Source organism: Callorhinus ursinus, unplaced genomic scaffold (assembly GCF_003265705.2).
Source record: "Callorhinus ursinus isolate GAN/ISIS: 27379988/994484 unplaced genomic scaffold, GSC_fseal_2.0 scaffold12, whole genome shotgun sequence".
Taxonomy (NCBI): Eukaryota; Metazoa; Chordata; class Mammalia; order Carnivora; family Otariidae; genus Callorhinus; species Callorhinus ursinus.
The window spans coordinates 38,140,822-38,162,403 of record NW_027397074.1 but is presented as its reverse complement, the minus strand read 5'-3'; the positions used below and the strand labels follow the sequence as shown (position 1 = coordinate 38,162,403).

The 21,582-nt window shown below is 42.1% G+C and overlaps 1 protein-coding gene across 1 annotated transcript in view; it reads right to left on the bottom strand.

Moving 5' to 3' along the window:
• The window catches only part of DNAH11 (dynein axonemal heavy chain 11), a 320,004-nt gene that overhangs the window by 147,624 nt on the left and 150,798 nt on the right, over positions 1 to 21,582 (bottom strand). The window contains exons 41-45 of the mRNA XM_073898943.1: positions 20,904 to 21,031; positions 19,712 to 19,860; positions 11,703 to 11,853; positions 8,518 to 8,649; positions 3,916 to 4,089 (exon numbers count right to left, since the gene is read on the bottom strand). Of these exons, the coding sequence (XP_073755044.1) occupies positions 3,916 to 4,089; positions 8,518 to 8,649; positions 11,703 to 11,853; positions 19,712 to 19,860; positions 20,904 to 21,031 (734 nt within the window). The remainder of the gene's footprint in view (positions 1 to 3,915; positions 4,090 to 8,517; positions 8,650 to 11,702; positions 11,854 to 19,711; positions 19,861 to 20,903; positions 21,032 to 21,582) is intronic.

Sequence of the window (21,582 nt, the reverse complement as noted above, 5' to 3'; positions counted from 1 at the left end):
CCACACTGAGATACCACCTTACACCAGTTAGAATGGCAAAAATGGACAGGGCAAGAAACAACAAATGTTGGAGAGGTTGTGGAGAAAGGGGAACCCTCTTACACTGTTGGTGGGAATGCAAGTTGGTACAGCCACTTTGGAAAACAGTGTGGAGGTGCCTCAAAAAATTAAAAACAGAGCTACCCTATGACCCAGCAATTGCACTACTAGGTATTTACCCCAAAGACACAGATGTAGTGAAAAGAAGGGCCATATGCACCCCAATGTTCATAGCAGCAATGTCCGCAATAGCCAAACTGTGGAAAGAGCTGAGATGCCCTTCAACAGATGAATGGATAGATATGGTCCATATAGACAATGCAATATTACTCACCCATCAGAAAGGATGAATACCCGACTTTTACATCGACATGGATGGGACTGGAGGAGGTTATGCTAAGTGAAACAAGTCAAGCAGAGAAAGTCAAGTGTCATATGGTTTCACTTATTTGTGGAACATAAGGAATAGCAGGGAGGACATTAGGAGAAGGAAGGGAAAAATGAAGGGGGCGGGGAATCAGGGAGAGACAAACCATGAGAGATTACGGCCTCTGAGAAACAAGCTGAGGGTTCTGGAGGGGAGGGGGGTGGGGGGATGGGGTTAGCCTGGTGATGGGTATTAAGGAGGGCATGTACTGAATGGAGCACTGGGTGTTATATGCAAACAATGAATCATGGATCACTATATCAAAAACTAATGATGTATGGTGACTAACATAACATGATAAAATAAAAAAAAAAAATAAAGAACAGAAATAAACCCCAGATTCAGGGAACACGGACTAATATATAAAGTCAGGGAAAGAGGTAGCAGGTGCAGACATGCAAGAAATAGAATCCTGCACAGTGATTAAAACAGAGTTGACATTTCTTGCATTTTTAGTGGCCAAATTAAAAAGGGGATTAAAAAAAAACCACCTGCAAGATTCAGACTGGTTCTTAAAAAAAAAATTAACACCTACATTCTGCAATATATTCTCCCCTGTTTGGTTAGCTTATACTGAATACAACTGAGTATTTTATAGATCATTCAGGATCATTTTCATGATTATGAATATTTACACTAGAATTCTGTTTTAATTTGGTGAGACTCTCAGGGCCTACTGAAAGGCAGACTGTTCTATGCTACAGCAAACAGTCCCAGATGACTGTTTTTCATCAGAGTTACATTTTACAGTATTTTTTTTCTCCTCTTTGTCTGCTCATTGTCATCATGTGCTTTTTAATTGGGCTATTAGCTCTGTTTTCTACACAGTAATTCACACTTCCTGAGAGTTCAGTATGTGACAGGTATGATGCTAAGCACCTTCATACACTAGGTCATCTGATACTCATAATTTATGAGGGGAGCTGTGTGATGATTTTCATTGCAGAGACGATGAACCTAAAGCTTAGAGAACAATGGTAACTTGACCAAGGTCACAGCAAAGTAGTAAGTGGTGGTACTTGGATTAAAACTCAAGCCCGTCCAGAGCCCAAGCCCTGTCTGCCCTACCACACAGAAGGCATGTCAGGACATGGACTGGACACACGTTATGTCATCTCTTGGCTCTCCCGTTTTCCATATGTAAAAGGTTATTAATAGGCTATGCCTTAGAAAGTTGTTTTAAGGATTAATCTATGTAAAGCAATTAGAAAAGAGTCTGAGATAGACTTATGTAATATTAGCATTGACTAGGATTGCTGACTCTGTATGGTTCCCTTCCAATATGTTAAGACGCTGTTAGTGGAATAACCACCCTTGGTACAACTGTGTGTAGAGTAAGACTATAAAGTCCTAATAGGTTCCCTGTTGAATAAAAGATATCATTGGTCAGATCCATCAACCTTGCTGTACCAGTTTTTGGTCTTTGGTTAATTATGAATTCTCACCTTTCAGCCAGTTAGGTAATACTCCCAGGTAGGTGAAGTCCGGGTAGGTTGAGCAAAAGCAGATTTCAAAATATATCAAGCAGATGGAACAAACATGGTTGGTTGCCTCCCAGCACCCATGTCTTCACTTCCCTTCCTGTCAGAGCTCCCACTTTGTCTAAGTCTCCATGCTTCTTCCACACACTCATGTGTTCAACCTGGCTCCTATGGTACTGTGATGCTCTGTCAAATCCAGTTAGGGTAACCCAGTACCTGGCCTGAGACAGGTTAGGGGTGGCTTGTGAGCCCTGGAGTATTAGGTGCTCAAGAGACGGTCTGCTCTGGGGCTTCTGAGAAGTTTCCTCACTCTTAATAAAAATATGTGACAAAGTGTCCTTTCCCTCTGAAGGTAACTCCTGGCACACTGGAGCCAGACCAGGAAGGATACTAGTCTTAAAAATGATGCCAGTGTTAAGAAGAGTAGAGCAGAGAGATGGAAAGACCCAAATCCTTGGTGATATCACCAAGTCACAGAATTAATCAGTCTTGGGGCCATCCTACTTCTGATTGCTTGTTCGTGAAGTTTCCTCATGGTTAGGTTTATGGGTTGAACTGTGTCTTCCCCAAATCCGTATGGTAAAGTCCAAATCCCTACTACCTCAGAATGTGACTATATTTGAAAACAGGATCTTTCAAGAGATGATTAAGTTAAAATGAGGCCGTTAGGGTAGACCCTACCCCCATCTGACTGGTGTCCTTGTGAGAAGAGGAAATTTGGGCAGACCTGGAGACGTGCTCAGGGAGGCACACACACAGAAAGGCCATGTGCGGACACAGCAAGAAGGCAGCCATCTGCAAGCCAGCGAGAGAGCGCTCAGGAGAAACCAAACCTCCCAACACCTCAATCCTGGATTTCTTGCCTTGGGAAAGAACTGTGAGAAAATGAATTTCTGACATTTAAGCCACCCAGTGTGTGATATTGTGTTAGGGCAGCCCCAGGACAGTTAACACGAGTAGGCCCCTAGCGCGATGACTGGTGTCCTTATACAAAGGGGAATTTGCACACAGAGACACACACGGGGAAAATGCCACATGAAGATTGGAGCTATGCTGCCATGAGCCAAGGAACATTGAGATCACCAGTGAACTCCAGACGGAGGCCTGGAGCGGACTCTCCCTGACAGCCTCCGAAGGAACCATTCCTGCTGACACTTGGTCTTTCAACGTCTAGCCTCCAGAACCATGAGACAAGAATTGTCTGTTGTTTAAGCCACCTACCTTGTGGCGCTTTGCTCCAGCAGCTCCAGGAAGCAAATACACTGGGTTTTCTCTTATTTCACACCAGCTGCCTAGTTAATACCATAGAAACCCCCTATATGCTAGTCACACAGTGCCATTGGAAGCACTAAGCTCCCAAGTGAATCAGAATGTCGTGATTTTAAGAAGTCTAATGAAAAGGAAGAGAGATTGGGGCAGAAGAAGAAGATGCCTGAAGAATAAGTCAACATTAGAGAAATGTAAAACAACAATCCATGAAGAAAAATAATTAAAAAACACAAAAGATTCATTTAGATTTCTCAGCGGCCATGAGAATTGGAAACCTCTGAGTTGAGGAGCTTGAACACATTTATTTTATGGCTTAGGGGGCTAAAGGAAAGACGTTGTATGTGAAAAGTGCTGTCTAATAAATTCACAATATGGTCAGATATAAGAATCACTGGAACAAACAAATATGTCTTTGATTTTTAATAAAACTCACAAAAAGTCTGAGATATTAAGAAAGCAGTTATTTTAGACTTAAGCTGAAATTTTTTAATAAAAAAGTTTGCATGAAACTTAAGAGCCATCTCACTAGTTGTTCTTATAACTAAGATTCTTCTCTCCCAGGCAATATGCTATATATGCTTGACCATATCAACAAAAATTTTTCCATCAGGCAGGAAAAGAAGGACAGCTCAAACATGAAACAAAAAGGCTCAAAGCAGCACAGTGTGGCTGGAAAGTTACTACGTTCCGTCCACCTACCTGCAGAGGTACCTCTTGATCCATAGTAAATTTGGGGACTTTATCAGCCCAAGGCAAGAATTTCTTAGTTTTGTGGTCCAGATAATAATCGAAGATTGTCCCCTGGGATGGAAACTTTACTGCTTTCATCTCTTTATGCCACCACCGACTGAATTCAGCTTGAGAGCCAGAAAGCTAAGGAGAACAAGAGAAATCCTTACTGCAGACTTAGAGGTAATTTTAACACATACAAAAAGCCCCTCCAAATCCTGTTCAACACAGTATTTGCCATGTAAAGAGTTATAATTACAAATGGGATTGAGTAACTGACCCAAGAAAAATAAGTAACTAGAAGGAACTTAAAATGAGTGATAATATCAAAGAGGCAGAAAGCTATAATTGCCATATATCCATCAGGTACAAATTTTCTGGAATAATTATTAACTTAAAAAGCAAAGTAAGTTTAGGTGAACTTCAGATTACCCCTGGGTTATTCAATTTAACAATGAGCTCTCATGCAAATTACTATGCTAGGTTCAGCGAGACAGTGGTTCTCAAACACTGGTGTTGATTTCTACCAATATTATATCAATTCGTGATAAAATAAAAAAGATAAGAACAAAGGAATACTTTTTTAAAAACTGGTAAGATTATTTGATTTCAATACTGCCCTCTATTTGAGCTTATAGGCTTCTTGGACCTTTTGGTGTTGAAATAGCTTTCCTTTTATAAAATTATGGTATTCATTATGGTCCTTGTTTATAAATGTCCTTATTTAGAAAAGTAAACATTTGGTAACCCTATTTCATTCCTTCAAGTCATTAAACTGTTTATCTTTTGAAATTCGAAATCTGGAAACCCCCACCATGAGGGATGAGGAAAGGCATGTTCTTGGTTTTCTAGCAGGGCACAGGTGAGCGGTCCAGTTGAAAACTCTCAAGAGACAAACTGCTGCCCTACAGAGAGGACTGAGAGTGGTAGGGAACAGGCTCTCCTTGCTAGAAGGCGCTCCTTTTTATACAAGCCCTTTGCTACTAGATTAGGGTTTGGAAAACAAAGAAGGGGAAATGGCAGTTGTGTATCAGCAGCTTATAAAACCCTTCTGTATCTATACGAAGACCTGGCCTACTGCCTCCAACATCCACTGGACGACCTGGCCCGCTAACTCCCTCCAACCACAGCACAACCCGGCATAGTGACTTCTGTATCCGCAGGATCATCTACCACAGTGAGCTTCGGTGAACTCTAAGAACAGTGTGTTTGAGTGGCCATGGCATTCAGCAGTCTCCTACTTTCTAAGATCTTAACTCCCATTTTTCTCCAGTGACATTCTTTTTTGTTTTTTAAAGATTTTATTTATTTATTTGACAGAGAGAGACAAAGCCAGTGAGAGAGAACACAAACAGGGGTAGTGGGAGAGGGAGAGGGAGAGGGAGAAGCAGGCCTCCCCTGAGCAGGGAGCCCGATGTGGGACTCGATCCCAGGACTCTGGGACCATGACCTGAGCCGAAGGCAGATGCTTAACGACTGAGCCCCCCAGGCGCCCGGGGGTGAACCTATTTTAATTGGATGTCCAGGTGAGCCATCTTTGAAAACCAGCACAGATTAAGGAGAAGACGGCTCCAAGAAGCAGGAAGAGGTCATCACGGGCCAAGATCCTGTGGTATGACAGACCCTGTGTTCCAGAAGTGGCCAGTGCAGCTGGCGGATGGGGGTGGGAGGTGGGGGGAGCGGTAGGGGTAGGCAGAAGAAGCAGGGAAGGACTGGCAGGACCAGCTCCAGGGGCCGTGTAAATAGTATTACATTTTTCACTTTATCCGAAAGGCAAACAGAATCCATTAAAGTGTTTTAAACTCTCAAGTGTGTCAGGTAATTCAATTTACATTTTAAAAAACTGCTCTGGCTGCTGAGAGGATAATGGATTATGGGGGAGGTACAGAAGCAGACCAGTGAGGCTGTTACCTTAGAAGCCAAGGGAGAAGTACTAAGAGCGGTTTATGGGAGCTCAGGGAGAGTTGATCCAAGACGTGTTTTGGAAGCTGCCTGCAATGGCCTGGCTTTAGAACACGGGACCTGAGTCAGTGTGCTGTGGTCGGAACATGGCTCAGACAGTACCTGGGCATCCTCAGGCGGGCTATCTAAGTTTCGGCTCCTTTTTTTGTTAAAAGGGGAGGAGGGTAGTTGTACCTATACATAGGGGTTTTATTTTTTTGAAGATTCAGTAAAATAGCTGACTAAGAGGCCTAAGCACCTTCTTGGACATCCGGCAGGCGCTTCAATTTGTTCAATTAAGAAATGGCTATCTTAAGAGCATTTCTTCCGTCTTTTTCATTCCTGTTTCCAACTATCTAGCTTCTGTTTTGACTGTTTCGTAGTTAGAGCCCTTTTGAAGACGTGAAGGTGATGATGATGATGAGGAGGAGGAGGAGGAGGAGGAAGATGAAGCTTATTTAGGGAGAGAGTGTCTGGAGAAGTGAGTGACCACTGTGGCGGCCCAGGGCCCGGCTTGACGGACTGCTAGGAAGGCCACCACGTTTGAAAACTGGGAAGATGAAAAGGCAATCAGCTGGGAGGGAGGTGGTCAGGAATAGAGGGATCTCTGCTGTCCACGTCCTACTCACAAAATTTTACCTGGTTTACACCCTAGCGAAGGAAAAAACCTTGTGGAGAACCCCAGGAGGACATAAAAGAAAACAAGGGGGAGGGGGAAGGTGGGGAGAGGGGAGATTCTGCCCGGGGCCTCCATGAAGAAGAAGTCCACGCATGCTGTAAATTGTGCCTGAGAAAAACCACATGAAGTCACCCAACACCAACTCTTGATTTTCACTCAAAGTAAATGGGCTGCTTTTCTTTAGAAAGCCCCTGGATATTAGAGAAGGAAATGTGGCTTCTGAGAAGGATCAAAATCAGATCTAGCAGGCCAAGTGAATTCCACACCTATTTATAGACACGGTTTATGGTAACCTAGTGACAAGAAGCAGAACTGGGCAACGGGTTTTAGTAACCATGTATCTGAGGACCTACACCAAGTCAACCAATGGAAATATGGGGCCCTCTTGGCTGTGATGCCTTCCAATTTAAATTCCCTGTTTACATCCGGAAATATTTGGCAAAGTCTAGAAGATGCGTGCCATCTATTTTTAAGGCAAAGATTCAGGGGTACCTGTAGGATCAGTCATGACCGTGGGAGATCCTGAGGTACCCTGGAACAGGTTGCCTTTGGAGATGTACATGGGTGTGAATCCTGGTACTGTCATTTCCTATCAGTGTAACCTTGGTCAAGCTCCTTGCCCCTCTGAGCTTTATGAGCACCATGAAGATAGCCTGAACAATTACTGGAAACATTACATGACAAAATCTACATGCAGAGGAGCATGGTGGAGATGTGCCCTCCTGTAATGTTGAAACACTTCCACTTTGCACCTGAGCAAGTCTAAGCCGTGTGTACACATGTGTGTATGTGTATGTACGCACTCGAGCAAGCTCGTCTCAAGTGTTTGCCCAAAAGAAATCAGCCACAGATGAGCTATGCTAGGAATGCTGGGCAGGCATAGTAGCCTGTTAGGCTGAAGGCAAGACCCTTGGAAAGGATCTGGCCTGAGTTGAGTCTGGTTCCCCAGTAATTACCCCAGGAATCATGTAGGAGACTGATTGCAGGTAAGAGGCCAGAGACAGGGAAACCGATTTCAAGGTTCTTACGTGCTGTATACTGCATGTGTCCGCTCCTCTCACCCCACATCCCTACATTGAAGCTCTAAACCCCAATGTGATGGTATTTGGAGACAGGGCTTTGGGAGGTAACTTGGTTTAGATGACATCATAAGGGTTGGGCCTTCATTATGGGATTAGTGCCTTTATAAAAAAGATATCAGAAAGCTTTTTATTGTTCTCTGTCATGTGAGGACACAGCAAAAAAGCACCTGTCTGTAAGCCAGGAAGAGGGTCCCAGCCACAACCTGACCATGCTGGCACCCTGACCTTGGACTTGAACCTCCAGAACTGAAAGTACATTTCTGTCAGTTACGCCATCCAAGGCAGCCTGAGCTAAGACACTGTGACAGCCCAGGACAAGCTAAAGATACATTCCTGATTGAAGGCTGGAGGGACGTGGAGGTGGGGACTGACCTGACAGCTGTTGTGTGGCTGAAAGAGTCTGATAATCACGAGATTCAGAAGTAAAGAAGAATGGGGTCTCCCAGGTTTTTAGCTCGAGCAACTGGAAGGAATGAGAGCATCCCCGAGGATAAGAAAGGGAGGAGAGGAGGAGCCGTCGGGGGCTGGGGCAGATGAAGAGCTATGTCTCTGGCCAGAGAGCCGAGCGGCGTCCGAAGAGCACGCCGCCGACCCTGCTCCCGAGGCAGGCAGGAACACCGACCCCTGAGCTCCGAAGAGAGACCGGGGCAAGGCTATGGGTTTGGCAGCATCTGCCAGAGTTAGAGCTACCAGCCTGGATGAGCTGGCCTAAACACACCAGCTTACAAGAGAACAGGGCAAATGGCAGAGATTTATGATGATATTAAAAAAAACAAAACAAAACACACAACAAACACAGGGATCACATTACAACCTGCCCAAGTTAAACTGGTGCTATAAATTATTTCTGTGAACTATCTCAAAACATACCTGATCTTGCAGCAGAGTGCCTCCAAATGCCCAGATACAAGCAAAGACAAAGTAGACTTCATAAACCTCTTTTGGGCTGTCCAAAGGTACGTTGTCAGGAGTCAACAAGCATTCTAGAAGGGTACAAATAGTCTAAAGAAAAATAAATAGCTATTTACTTAGGGCGACAACTCCTTAATAGCAGAGTAAGGTCAAAGGACATACTAACAAATCCACCTACTCCTTATGAGATTATAGAATTTTCCCCAATCTGGGACTTGCTACATTGAGACAGACAAAAATTACTGCCTTGGTTTTCTAAGGCAATACAGGAAAACCTTTGCCACTTTTAATGAAACCGATCTTCTAAGTAATCAAGTCTTTTTAAAAAAGGACTATCTTATCCAGTTCGTACTCACTATAATGAACACGAATACATATAGGCACAAAGGAAAGATAATGCGGAATATATCTAAGCTCTCTCTTTTTTTTTTTTTTTTTTTTTAACAGGGAGTCACCGGACAGAGTCGTCTACAGCTCACATTCTCACTCATTAGCAAACTGAAGATACCTTGCCTTCCCAGTGAGCGTTGCCCTACGGTGTCAGTGGGAATGAGTGCCTAAGATTCCACTTGACAGAGAGGTATTTATTCATTTCCCTCTTGCTGGACATTTAGATAACCCACTTTCCCTTAGTGCTTTGGCAGCGGCTTTTCCCACCTGTTGTATAAACTTAGTCGGACCGGCAGCCTTCGCCCATGACTTTTTTTTTTTTAAACACCAAACTAAATTCAACCTTGGAAGAACTGCTCTTCAGGAACTTGTCCTTCACTCCTTCCATGTCAGACAGCAATGTGCTGTTGGTCAGAAACACCGTCTGAGTGTTCTGACCTGAGTTCAGGACAATCAGGTCAGTGATGAGGGGGACATGGCTGCTTGCAAAGGCCTTTCCAAAGGTAACAATAATCAGTCATGAACATGTTTTCCAGCTACTTCTTTGAATCACAGAAACAGTTGTCATTTAGTAACATTATCCTAGACTCTCAGAACTCCCGGTACCCTTTTCCTGGTTTCTGAAGGCAGCGGGAGATTTGATCACTATCAGACAGACATCAAGCTGTAACAAAACAGGTCAGGATTGCCTGTGGGTCTTTCTCTCCCAGTCATGAAAGCTGGGGAAAACCCAGGGTAACCTGGAAAATAGCTCCTGGAAATAATTTGCAAAGGTTTTCAATTTGAAAAGTTGACCGCCTGTTAATGTTTTTCAATCTTCTCTCTTGTTTCTATTATGTTATATAGTTCCGTATCTGCCAATTTAAAATAAGCCTCCAAAAGAAATAAAAATCACCCATTTGTTATCAAGAAAAGCCCTGGTGCTCTAAGGGACTGTGAAAACCAAAACCAAAACAGGGACTGGAAGATTTCAATGTGACGTTATCCGCTGATCTGGAGACTCTACTAATTCATCGCTTCTGTTTTCTCCCAAACACAGTACTTGGAAAACACTTAGAGCAGTTCTATGTCAGCAATTAGTAACATCAGACTCTGGTGTATATTATGAAGGAGTCAATATACCTAACCAAACTTAAAGCAAATACATGTCATTTATTGGAAAATGGAGCACATTAATTTCTTAAAATAGTCATTTGAAGGTATTCCCTTTTGTACTCACGTTCATCTCGAATTTTGTCCTTACAAGTAATCACAGAAAAGACACTACTCTATAAAACAACAGCTGAAAAGGAGCTGAGAATAAAATGCCATTTCTGAATACTACAAAAGAAGGAAGTGAGAGGGAAAGTCATATTAATTCCTACTGACCTATTTTCACACTACTCTTGAATGAAAAAATTCACACTACAGAGAATCACACCAATACATAAGTCAACTTGAGAAAGAACACAATCATGCTTTTGCAAGTACTACACCAGAGGAAGTCTAATTAGGGTAACCACATAATTAATTCATTATGAATAAATTCAGACCTGCTTTCAGAAATAAATTATACCTCAGATAATTACTGTTGAAGACTATCGTTTACTTAATTGGTGTGTGAATTATCCAAAAACCTGAACTTTCTCTTCTTATTATGCTTGTGACTATTTCTAATTTAGCTTCAAACAAATCTGGTAACATAGGAACTTAATGGTAACAAAGTACTCTGAAACCAATTTTGTTCCTAGAGGAAAAAAAAAAGGATTTCTAATTGTAACCCTTTTATGAAGTTTTATACTTGTAAAGGCTGGGGACTGTTTTTCTTCATGCTGAGATTAAGATCACAACCTTCATTTCTGTGTGCTGTGAATTATTTTCATTTGCTTCCATGACAACCTATCACATATACCCTTCAGTCTTACCAGCTGTCTCAGAAGGAGAATCAGAACAGACTAGTAACTGGAGTATTATGAACTCTCCATTGGGAGTGACCTGACTTTATGAGCATCTGGGGGAGGTGGGAGAACAGAAAGGAAGAAGAGCATGGGAGGGCCGTGGGTGATCAAGCTCAGAAGCTTTCTTTTACTAGCCAGCATCTTTAGTTGCTGGATTTACTGTAGTCAAAAAACATACTGAGCCCCTTCTCTAGGCCAGTTTCTTAGAAGACAGAAAAATAAATACGGTTGTTACTACTTTGTTCTTCTTATTCTATTCCAATATACTTGGAGGAACACAGTGATTAAGTAAACACATACTTGGCCCCCGCTATGTGCGCTATGTGCAAGGAACTCTGTAAATTTCTGGGGATATCAAAATAAATACAAGGTAGCTTCTGCCCTCTAGATGACAGTCTCATGAAAAAAAAACCAAAAACCAAAAAACAAAAAAAAACCAACAGACTACAACCCATAGTGGTAACAGACTGTGACAGGTGTGTAGGTTTGCAAAAACACTGGGGGACATGGAGCTGGGGAAAGGGAAAGACAGATTGGAGCAACCTGACGATGCCAGCGATCTTTGCCTCTTCTTTTTTTATGTTTCATTTTTTCAGGTAGGCTCCACACCCAGCATGGAGCCCAGCACGGGGCCAGAACTCACGACCCTGAGATCAAGACCCGAGCTGAGATCAAGAGTCGGATGCCCAACCGACTGGGTCACCCAGGCGCTCCTCTCTGCGTATCCATCGAGCAAACGAAACCTCCTGCTGCCTCAGTCAGGCCACACACTACCGCACCAGGACTAGAGCGTGGATGGTGTGCCCAAAGCCGCACCTGTACCAGGCTGTTCTCTAGAATTGAAGTGATGGTTTTAAAGCTTGTTCTCAGCTTATCCAAGCATGCAGGAACATATTTATCAAAAAGAATAGTTAAATTGGCCTTTTCTGATTGATGCCGCCTTCTGTCTATCCAACTGGCCACATACCTGAAAAAGAACACAGAAAATCTTTTATTGAACACAAGGCTTGAAAAGCCAAATTCCACCAACTCAAAAGCTTCCCCCCGACTCAACACAGCTTGGTGTCACCCTTCGGGGACATGTTAGTGAGTTCATTCTATTTCTCAAATGGAAAATATTTTTAAATGACCCCTTAAAAACTTGTTCTAATGGCCATTTTACCTTAATGAAAAAAATTAACAGAAACTCCTAATAGCACTTAGAAGGCAAACATAATAGAGTCTAAGTAGGCCATTACTGAGCATTTATAAGGAGGTACCACGTGTCATTTCCTAAGGGACTGAAACTGGTTTCATAGGGCAGACTTTATTTATGAAAACAGCTTGGGATTTTTCTTGATTAATCTTGGGATCAATTATTTAGTAATGACAAATCAGTTACATATAAAAAGGTGAAAATTCCACAGGGGCTATTCAGAGTCCCTCCTTTTGCATTGGATTGGAGGTAACTCCAACCTAATAAGCAGATAATGTGTTTCTAATAAGTAGCTCTGAAATGGTTATCTCACGCCTGGGTACATGTGTATTAATCTGGAGCTTATAGAAGGTTATCAATTCTGATACATTAGTATTCTTAACATATTAATAAAATCATACTTATCAATAAAATGAAACATAGCCTAGAAGCTCCAATAGTCGTCTCTGCGGAGAAACTGTGTGATGTTAAATGAAAAATAACTGCTCGAAAAGTTCTCATCAAAGAGAAGGCAGTGATAATAAATACATTTAGCCACCAGCAGGGCAGCCATATGATTACCACTATACCTTGCTATAGGCAAATCAGATTTCACATTTCTACTATCAGAAGAAATTAAGGCAAGATAATTATCCTATAAAAGGCTCCCTTTGATTTTTACAAAGTGCCACAACAAGGGCTCTATTAACCGTTCAATTACATTTACACTATAGTGAGACTTATACAGCATCAACTGTCAAAACCTCTTCAGGGCCAAGAGAAATGGTTTTCATGTGAAGTCCAGGTGATGGTGACTCGCAAGATGGTGACTTGAGAGAGCATCTCTGGGTGGTGGGGACAGTGGGCACCAGGGAACAATGGCAACCAAGTGTGAGTTACTGGAAATGAAGACACGAAGGCCTCACCTACCTCTGAGCTACTTGTTCAACCGCACAGCAGCTGCTGGAAGCAGAATGTTAGTGTCCGGAGCTTTACCAGGGTAATGGGGGTGGTAAGGGGACTGCTCTCCTGAGTTCTCAAGTCAGACTGCCTGGATCCGTATCCCAGCTCCACCATTTTTTAACCGTTACCTAGGCTGAGTTGCTTTAAGTTTCTCACAAACTTCTTAGGATCGTTGAGGATGAGACGATTTCTTGTGCAGAAAGTGTTTGGATTACTATCTGACATAGAACAAGTTCTCAGTAAGTGCCATCCAGCACAGAGTTGGTTCAAGTCTGAGAACTGGGGTCATCCCCTGGCTCGGCAAATCTGAGCATCTCTTAAAGGCAGCAGAGTCCTACAGGGCCCAAGAGTTGGTGGCCAGTGCTCTGCTGCGTTACAACAAATTCTACCTCCACCCCCTGGTCTTCGGTGTCGGTAGGAGTAAAAGCCTATGAGGGGATGACTAGAGGCTGAAGCCTCAAGAGAGCCAGAGAAGGGGAAAAGGGCTTTGCATGACTTCAGTTCAACCAAACCAGGAGACATGGCAAAAGGTGATCTTGCATGCCCTCCTAAAAAGGCCCCAAACGACCTCTGCTGGGGGGTCAAGCACACCATATGGCTTAGGGAGTAAAAAAAGTCTGTATTGTCAAATATCAACAGTTTAAAATTTCACATATAAATTACAGATAAATTTTCATAGTTTGGAATAAAAATAGACATTAAAACATAGTGAATTCAGAAGAAGACACTATTACCTTCAGCAATGGCAAAAACTGAAGATACAGATCTTTGTTGGCAATTCTTTCCACCTTACTTCATAAAAAAGTCCCTTATGGTTTCCAAGAAATGATATACATTTGAACATAATCAAATGAAACAGTGCTATTATATGACATACAGTGGAAGATGACATGCTAAAAGGTTGTATTTATTTCTTACCTACGTGAGAGATGGTTGGTGCCCCTATCTCAGGAAGGAGCCACATAGTGATGCCTTAATGCATCATCATCATGCCAATATCCAGGTCACTAACAGAGCATCTTCAGCTCTTCAGCGTTTGCAAATGTGTTCCATATATTCAGCTGTGTTGCCCTGCCCTTCTTCAGAAGTGCTATTCACATGATCACACGACTCTAAGACCCTAGAGTTTGGAAACTACCTAGGTAGCCAAAGTTTTCAGGCTCCTGAAAACTTTTCAATGTATTACTCATGAGTCTGGGATTGGAATAGTGTCCTGGAGGAGAGCAGGAACTCATGAGAACTCTGGTTATACACATGCCCCCCCCACAGTAAGCTGCAGGTTCTCCATCATTCACGGTGATGCGGAAAAATGGCAGAAGTTAGACATACTGACTGGCAGCGTTATGTTGATGATTTCTAAATCTATTTTTGCAAATATATACAGGAGGCCAAGATGGAAGGATGGGATTGCGGGGGTAAAAGCCAACAAGCTTGGGGTGCCTGGGTGGCTAGGTCGGTTAAGCACCTGCCTTCAGGTTAGGTTGTGATCCCAGGGTCCAGGGATTGAGCCCCACATCGGGCTCCCTGCTCAGCGGAGAGCCTGCTTCTCCCTCTGCCTCTGCCCCTCCACCCTGCTCATGCTTTCTCTCTCTTGCTCTATCTCAAATAAAATTAAATAAAAAAAAAAAAAAAAAAAAAAGACAACCAGCTCATCTAATGCAGATCAGAGGATGAGAGAGACAAAATCAAAAGGATATCATACAGTAATAAAGGAGTAAGTATGATTTAAAGGTGGGGCTCCCAAAACTTATCTTCCAGTAATCTCTTAGAATCAGACTAAATTCCAGAGATATTCCACCTTTTCCCATCATTATCTAGAAGTTGAGTAATACACCATTTGGAACATCTCATTTTCAATTGTGTTTGCTTTAAATAATTTTAAGTTAAGGGACTTAATTTTAAGTGAATTAAATAATTTAATTCCGAATGAATTTAAATAATTCATTACCTGTATGCTTTTCCTTTTCTATTCATTTAATCCCTTTTTATGCATTTCATCCCTTTCTAATGGGAATAAAAAATCTTGCTGATAATTTTTTAGAAATTTTCTTCTAATTCCCGTTCTTTCTCAATTTCCAAGATCTCAACAGACATATATGAACTATCCAGCATTCACCTAGTAAACTCACTTAGGACCGAGCAGAACAGTATTTGATTTCGATAGCCAGTCACGTACTCATGTGATTTTTAAGGATGTTTGTTGTCTGACATGATATGCTCTGTGTCTGTTAAGTGCGTATATAACATTATTTTTTAGAATAGCTCAGTGAATTTAAAAAATGTCTAAGAAGCGGGCGCCTGGGTGGCTCAGTTGGTTAAGCGACTGCCTTTGGCTCAGGTCATGATCCTGGAGTCCTGGGATCGAGTCCCGCATCGGGCTCCCTGCTCAGCAGGGAGTCTGCTTCTCCCTCTGACCCTCCCCCCTCTCATGCTCTCTCTCTCTCATTCTCTCTCTCTCAAATAAATAAAATCTTAAAAAAAAAAGTCTAAGAAGCTTACATGATGATACTACTTTCATTCCTTAAATGGAATCACAGATACCATAAACAAACTATGTTGTCATCTCTTCTATCCATGATAACTTAGGGTTTCCCACAGTATGAATTAAGAAAATATATTTCCTAATTCCATTCACTGAAAGAGCCTAAAAGCAATGACCTATCAGTAGCAATGAGCACACTTAACATCGTTCTCTGGGATTCTAAATACCATTCCTTATACAAAAAGTCGTTTCTTCTGGCTTCTTGGAGAAATGATGGAATCGGGCGAGGGGAAGGAAGAATGAAAGGAGCCAGAATCATGTTGGCTAGCCAGAAAGCCACGTGCTCCAAGACTGGGGAGGAAAAAGTGAAAAAGAACAGGTAAGGGGCTGGTTGGAAGGGGCTCTTGTTGGCAAACTTGGGACCAAGCAAGCGTTCAATAGGATCATGTTGGTAGTGAATTCTAACCCACTGAACCGAAAGAAAAGAAACCATGAATAGAAAATGATGCCCATGGAGAGGGAGAGGGAGAGGGAGAGGGAGAGAAAAAGTGAGAGAGAAAATGGAAGGGAGAAAGACCGGTGAGGGAAGGAGGGGATTAGGGGGAGAGAGGAGGAGGAATTCTTTTAGGAAAATGTCAGCTCATCTATGTAAATAGAAGGAATGAATTAGAAAGTCACCACCTTGCAGCCACCAATGGGTCACTCTTCTGGGAATCTGGCAGGTTACCCTCAAAACTGTGAATGTCATGAGAGAAAGAGGTAGGCAGACAGTCTATATTAAAGGAGAAAATACAGACAAGTAGATGCAATGCATGATGCATGCAAAACATCCTTGTTTTGACACTGGATTCAAAACAAAAACAAAAACAAAGACAAAACCTACCAAGGAAATTTCTCAGTTAACTGAAAAAATTTGAAAAATTACTGTTTAACACATAATACTGTATCCAGAACAAATATCTTAGCACGTTACTTGTACTGTGTTCATGTAGGACAACATCCTAGTTCTTAGGGAAGAGATGCTCAAGTACACAGTGGTGAAGGGGCTTAATGTCTGCAGATAATTTTGCAAAAATAAGTAAAAGGAGAAAATGTGCCTCTATGCCTGTGTGAGAGTGTGTATACATTCACAGAGGAAGTAAATGTTGGACGATGCTAACAACTGGTACTGTGGAAAAAAAGTGGATAGGGTACTACTACCATTTCAGATTTACTGTAATTTTCAACACTTTCAAGTTAAAAAGTTCGGGGAAATTGAGACCTCAGATACAGGTTTGGAAAACTAGGTTGATAATTTTATCTCAGAGCGTAATTAAGGATTGAACGAGTCAATACATGCAAAGTTACCCTGCAATTAATATTATGACATTAAAGGTAGCAATGTACCCAATAAATATGGAGTGAAAACATATCCCCCAGTCTGAAAAAGCCACTTTCCTGTAGTATATTTAAAGATTCTGGTGGTAGGAAGTAAAAGTATAAAAGCATCCTTTAGGGAAGATTCCCATTGTTTTAGATAATGAGTCTGTGGTCACACACATGAAAATTAAAACTTACCCATTGATCCTGGATCAAAGAAAAACCTCGGTAAAAATAAAGTGTAATGGTGAAGACGGAGTTGTTTAACTTTCATAGGAATGCAAATTGGGTGTTTTTTTCTAATCAAGTTAAGAGTCTTTGACTTACTAGATGAAAGTCCTTCTTGAAATAAGGATTTAAAGATTTATTTATTTATTTATTTATTTATTTATTTATTTGAGAGAGAGAGAATGAGAGACAGAGAGCATGAGAGGGGGGAGGGTCAGAGGGAGAAGCAGACTCCCCGCCAAGCAGGGAGCCCGATGCGGGACTCGACCCCAGAACTCCAGGATCATGACCTGAGCTGAAGGCGGTCGCCCAACCAACTGAGCCACCCAGGCGCCCTTGAAATAAGGATTTAGACAGCTTTTACTAGCACGAATCTCCAGGTGATGTTACTGAGACCCTGGGAATTGTGAGGTTCATGACTGAAGCCAGACCAAACCCAGAGGGGTGAGGGGTCCCCTGAAGGAAAGAGGGTGTGGAGAATGCCTCTGCTGTCTAGAGGGGGATCAAGGGATACTGGAGATTCTCTTTTAGCCAGCCCCAAACCCCTAGAAGCATCTAGAAGACAGTCTGAATCCTAGCTGGGGAAAGGACCTATTAGCTCAAGAAGAACTCTCCATTTTAGGCTTTTGAAAATCACCCCTTCCCCAGACAGATCCAATAAAACCCTGTTAAAACAGAAGTGTGGGCAGGGCTCTACTTTGCTGTGGTGAGACCTCGAGTGAACAAATCAGTATCCAGAGAAAAGAGCCTGGAGAAGTGCCATCAGTCAAGCATCTGGCAGGGAGCAGAGGTCATCCTCAAAACAGGGTAACAGGGAAGGATCTAGAAGGACTGTTGGCAAAGGTGGGCATGGAGCAGGGAAACGAAGGGAGAGAGCTGTGCCACAGGTATCAACTGAGGAACGGGTAGTGTACCTGTGCCTGCAGGGACAAGGGAACGAAGGACTACCATGGTGTGGAAGGGATGGATCGTACAGAGACATTTTAGAGGAGAGTGACCTGCCGTTGAGGGACACAGTCATCCTGATGCAACACTGCGGGGAGGGAGCCAGGGAAATAAATAGCCTGACCTCACTCTTGTCTCTCTCCTTCTCGTTTCCTGCTAGGGTTCCTCATGGGCCAAACCAACCGGAAGCCAGAGGGCAAGCAGCCCAATGAAGTGGCTCTGGGATCAGCCTGCGCAGCCTGGACAGCCTCTGGGGTCACAGAGCAGGGTAGAGGGTCAACAGAAGATTCTGACACCAGCAGCACACCAGGCGCAAGCACGTGTCACTTGCGGAGGTCAAGCATTATTTCCGCAGCTCCTAGTGGGAATGCTAGAGGCGGCGACACATGACCTCCAGGATGAATTCTGGAAAGTGCAAGCATCTGAAGAGTAAGCAGGTGGGCACAGTCAGTCTGTTCTGAATCAAAGCATTACTGCTCTTCATGTATGGCTATTATACACATACGTATGAATATACATGTGTTTATATGACATATTAATATATTTATATAAATGATTTATGTCTCAGTGCTCCATATGAACTATTATTATTACTTATTCACTTATTTAACAAATACCGAGTTCTTAACTTGTACAAGGTGTGAACAGGGTAATGTCCAACTAAAACTGACAAATCATACAGGTGCTAATTTCATTATCTTTAGCCTATTCAATTAGCTTTCAATTTATTTGCTAATACTTTCTTCAAATGATCACATAAAATTTTAGTTTTAAACCTAAGACTGAAAAAAGAAATATCCACAACAATAAAAACAAAACCAAACTAGATTTAAAACCTAGGCAAAAGACTGAAATAAGCATTTCTCCAGGGAAAATACACAAATGGCCAATGAGCACATGAAAAGATGCTCGATATGACTAATCATTAGGGAAATATAAATCAAAACCAGAGTGACATACCATTTCACACCCATCAGGATGGCTGTCATAAAAAATAGAGAAAATTACAAGTGTTGGCGAGAATGTGCAGAAATTGGAACCTTGTACACTGTTAGAGGGAACACAAAATGGTGCAGCCACTATGGAAAACAGTATGGTGGCTCCAATGAAAATTAAAAATAGAATTACCACATCATCTAGAAAGTCCCCTTGTGGGTATATATCCAAAATAATTGGAAGCACTCAAAAATATACCTGTATGCCTATGTTCACGAAAGTATTATTTGCAACCATCAAAAGGTAGAAGCAGCCCAAGTGCCTATCAACAGATGAATGGATAAGCAAAATGTGTTGTACACATACAATGGAACATCATTCAGCCTTAAAAAGGAAGGAAATTCCGGAACATTCTATAACACGGATGAACTCTAAAGGCATTACACTAAGCTGAATAAGCCTGCCACAAAAAGACAATTACCGTATGATTCCAGTTTTAAGAGGTACTTAGCAGAATCAGATTCAGAGAGGCAGAAAGGAGAAAGGGAGGTTACTGTTTAATGGGGATGGGGCTTCCGTTGGGGAGGATGAAGAAAGCTACAAAGACGGATGGGGCTGATGGTTGTTTCACAATGTGAACGTACTTAATGCCACTGAAGTGTACACTTAAACATGGTGAGAGTGTTTTTGGTTATGAATATTTTACCACAATTAAAAAAAAAAAAAAGCAGTACTCACGGATTCCAGCCCAGATCTTGTGGGTTCACATACAGAATACCAGCTCTGGAAACAGTAGCCGGGGTTGCGCTCCGCAAGTGATGAATCTCAAAGAGCAGCCTCATGGAGGGGGTGAGTGCTATGCGCTCATTGCTGGCTAAGGTCAGCACCTGGACAGACCAGCACAGCAGAAAAGAGGCGTTGTCGTTGGGGGGCAAAGGCTATGCGGCTAACTCACCAGAACAACACCAAGTACTCCCTCTCCCGAGCCCCCGGTACAAGTGCCAAAAGCAATGAGCTCACTCTCCCGAGTTTGAAGAGTGGTCTGCATAAAGATCTCAGTTAATCCCTGAGGGGAGCTCACTGACCCTTGAGGAACGAACTCCCCAACATGGACTCATTCATGCCAACCTTTAAATGTCTGTGGTAATTACTACTAAATAGGAGACATTTGTTCTAAGAGTTGATTACATGAAAAGGCCTGAATACCACACACACACACAAAAACTTTCTTTAGAATCTGAAATACCACAATTATCAATTGTGCTATAGAATCTCATGCAAGTATAAAGATCTCAGACCTACATTTTATGATGAACAATGTCTTAATGCAGGAAGCGGTAATTACCGCTCATTTAAGGGGGTTAGTAATTCTGTTCTGTAGCAAGGATGATTGCCTATTTCTTTCTCCTGACCCTAACCACAGACCTTGTGTTGCTTTAAGTGGTGTCTCACGGACCTGGACTATCGCTTTTTGTCTTTGTTGGGAATGCTGGATCAACCACAGCAAAATGCTTAGAAATGCATTTACACTCATTCTGTAGCCATAGGAATTACTTAGTTTTAATAGCTATATTTCATCAATTTACATAGGGCACAAACTCATCCTTTTACTGTCCAAGTACTGCAGACTTAACCGAAGACATAATTTATGCCTGGCTCTTAGAAAATGGTGAGGCGTGTATGAACTAAATTCTCAGATGTATATCTCTCTTTAAAGGTGGTTAAATTTATGCAGACAAGAAAAATGTATTTCCCTTCAAATCTTTACCAATGAAATTAAGAGAACTATCAGGATAGTGCCACTTACCAAAACAGCAATTACATAAAGAACATTAGGTTAATGATGAAAAACTAGCATTCAAATCAACAAGTGAAAAGATCTTCCTACACTCCCAGTGTGATATTTGTTTAGCTAAAAGGTATTATTCACCTTGTTGTCATCCATGACAGTATTTAGTGACTCAATCCACATGGGATCAATATCTCCATCCAGGATGATCCATTTTGGTCCATCATGCTTAAGATTCGCTTGTTCTCGCAAAATGGATGAGAAGAGACCTATACATTAAGAGTAAATGATCCACAAGAAAAAATGCTCCAACACTTGCCATCAGGGCAATACAAATCAAAACCACAGTGAGATACTACCTCACACCAGTAAAAATGGCTAAAATTAACAGGACAGGAAACAACAAATGTTGGCGAGGATGTGGAGAAAGGAGCACCCTCTTACACTGTTGGTGGGAATGCAAGCTGGTGCAGCCACTCTGGAAAACAGTATGGAGTTTCCTCAAGACGTTAAAAATAGAGCTACCCTACGACCCAGCAATTGCACTACAGGTATTTACCCCAAAGATACAGATGTAGTAAAAAGAAGGGCCATATGCACCCCGATGTTCATAGCAGCATGTCCATGAGAGCCAAACTGTGGAAGGAAATGAGATGCCCTTCAACAGATGAATGGACAAAGAAGATGTGGTTCATATATACAATGGAATATTACTCAGCCACCAGAAAGGATGAATACCTACCATTTACATGGACATAGATGGAACTGGAGGGGATTATGCTAAGTGAAATAAGCCAATCAGAGAAAGACAATTATCATA